Below are 2,016 nucleotides of genomic sequence, written 5' to 3'. Positions count from 1 at the left end.
AATGCTGGGTCTCGGTCTTGCTCTCTGCGTGGTTGCTGGTTGCGGCCGCCGCACCTTCGCCGCCGGGGCAGGCGGGCTCGGGGGCGGGTGGCGGCGCAGGCGGCAGGCGGCAGGGGGTCCTCGCCTTCCGGGCCGCGGCGCCCTCTCTGCGCTCCGCCGGGGCGGGCGCCGGCGCTTGCTGGTTGAGGTCCGCCAGGATCCGCGCCACCACGAAGAGCGAGGCGCTGTCCTTGCCGTCGCGGCGCTCCTCGACGCGGGGCAGCGTGGCGGCGACAGCGGCGGCCGCGCCTTCGGGTCCGGGCTCCGGCCCTTCCCGCGGCCCGTGCACAACCGCGCGGCTCGACATGGACACGAGGCACTCGGCGGCGAAGTGGTCCACATAGGCGGCGGCTGCCATGCTGCGGTCTCCGGCCGGCGGCACTGCTGGTCGCTGCGAGTCGTCAGCGGCGCATCCGCACCCACGGCCTCCGGAGAGCGGGCGGGGGGCGGGGGCGCGGCGCGCCCTCTCCGCGGGCTGGGCTAGGCGCGCAGCCGCCTCTGCCGTCACCCGCGCGGCTCCGCGTCCGCGAGGCGCCCGCCCGGCCGGGCACCAAAGAGTGAGCGCATGGGGGGCGCGGGCCCGTGGGGTCCCCGCGCGGCGTCAGAGGCGGCCTGTCCTAAGGATGCCGAGCAGCGACGTTAGTGACTGTCTCGCCAAGTCGCGGCCGCAGCCTCGCCGCGCATTGTGGCAGGCGGGACAGCCGCCGTGCGCGCCGCGGCTCGGTGTGGGCGGCCCGGCCCCGGGGGTGGGCGGGGCCGGGGCCACATCTGGACCCGACGTCAGCCCCCAGCCACATCCTGGCGGCGCAGGTTACAGGCGGCGGCGGCCGCGGGGAACTGCGCGCGCGGAGGGGGCGGGGATCCCAGAGCGCGCACCGTCAGGATACAGCGGTCGCGCGCCCGCGCCTGGGGAGGGGGCGTGGCCTAGGGCAGGGGCGGACGCCGTTGGTTCGTAGGTAGGCGGCCGGACCAATCTGGGCCGCAAGAAGGACGGGCCCGGCCTCGGGGCCTGCCCCCGCCAATGGGCGTGCCCTCTTGGCAGGCGGGAGGAGGAGCGGAAATTTGAGCCGGGAGCTGGGCACGCTGACGCAGGACGTCCGAGGGCGGCGGGCCGGGGCGTGGCTGCGCGGGGGCCGCTCTCCACCCCCCACCCCCAAGCAGCGGGGAGCCCGCGGGGGCATTTTCCTGCCAGGGCTTCTGTGTGGTGGCGGCCTGGAACCCCGGCGTGAAAGTGAGCCCTCGGCAGGGCGTCCCTTTGTCCCTCCATCCCTGCCTGTGAGGGGCACCAGGGATGGGTGCGCCTCGGCGAGGCTTGCCTCCGCTTCTCTTCCAGAGCGACGTTTGAGCGGCGGGGAGGCGTGTCCGCTCAGGCTGGGCGCGAGGCAGCAGGCCTGGCCTGGGGGCGGAAAAACTCTTCGTGCACCCCGCCGCAAGAGGGTTCCTGGGTGGCCGCGTCTCGAGACCCATGCCGTTCGCCCCCTCCGTGCTCTTTCTCTCCTGAGCTACGGGCAATGGTGCGGCCAGGCTGGGAGCGAGGTCACGGGTGGGGCGGGGCCTCTACCGCTGGAAGGATCGGCTGCTCCCCAAACTGGTCCCGGGCGGCTAGGGACCCGAAGGGGACCGCGCTGCCGGTGAGCCTAGGTCAGCCGGAGCCGAACTGGCCCCAGGCTGGTGGTTAAGCTGGCAACGTGGGTGACGTGCCCACCGCGTCCTGTGCTTGCAGGAGTGAACTACGTGCTGGTGCAGCCGGCGCCGCTGTTCAGGGAACGCGGGGCCCCTTCCTCCTCCCCGCCCCAGGCCTGCAGCCAACTTCTCTAGGCTGCCCCTCTCCCACCGCGGTGGAGAAGGCTTCAAACGCCACCAGCTGCGAGGACCCCGCCCACCACGCCCCACCCACCCACCCACTGTCTGGGCCTCCCGAAGGAAATACTCTACTGCGCCGGGTCCGCGCGCACTGCTTGCCCTGCCCCTGCCAAC

General features: G+C 74.2%; 1 protein-coding gene across 1 annotated transcript in view; it reads right to left on the bottom strand.

Moving 5' to 3' along the window:
* Positions 1 to 924, bottom strand: part of LOC121042561 (Krueppel-like factor 13) — a 1,923-nt gene extending 999 nt beyond the window's left edge. Inside the window, exon 1 of the mRNA XM_040493909.1 lies at positions 22 to 924. Coding sequence (XP_040349843.1) covers positions 22 to 397 — 376 coding nt within the window. The 5' untranslated portion in view covers positions 398 to 924. The remainder of the gene's footprint in view (positions 1 to 21) is intronic.
* Positions 925 to 2,016: the final 1,092 nt, after the last annotated feature.

Source organism: Herpailurus yagouaroundi, unplaced genomic scaffold (assembly GCF_014898765.1).
Source record: "Herpailurus yagouaroundi ecotype Mexico unplaced genomic scaffold, PumYag 185, whole genome shotgun sequence".
NCBI lineage: Eukaryota > Metazoa > Chordata > Mammalia > Carnivora > Felidae > Herpailurus > Herpailurus yagouaroundi.
The sequence above is the reverse complement of the archived record's forward strand: the minus strand, read 5'-3'. Positions and strand labels throughout refer to the sequence as shown.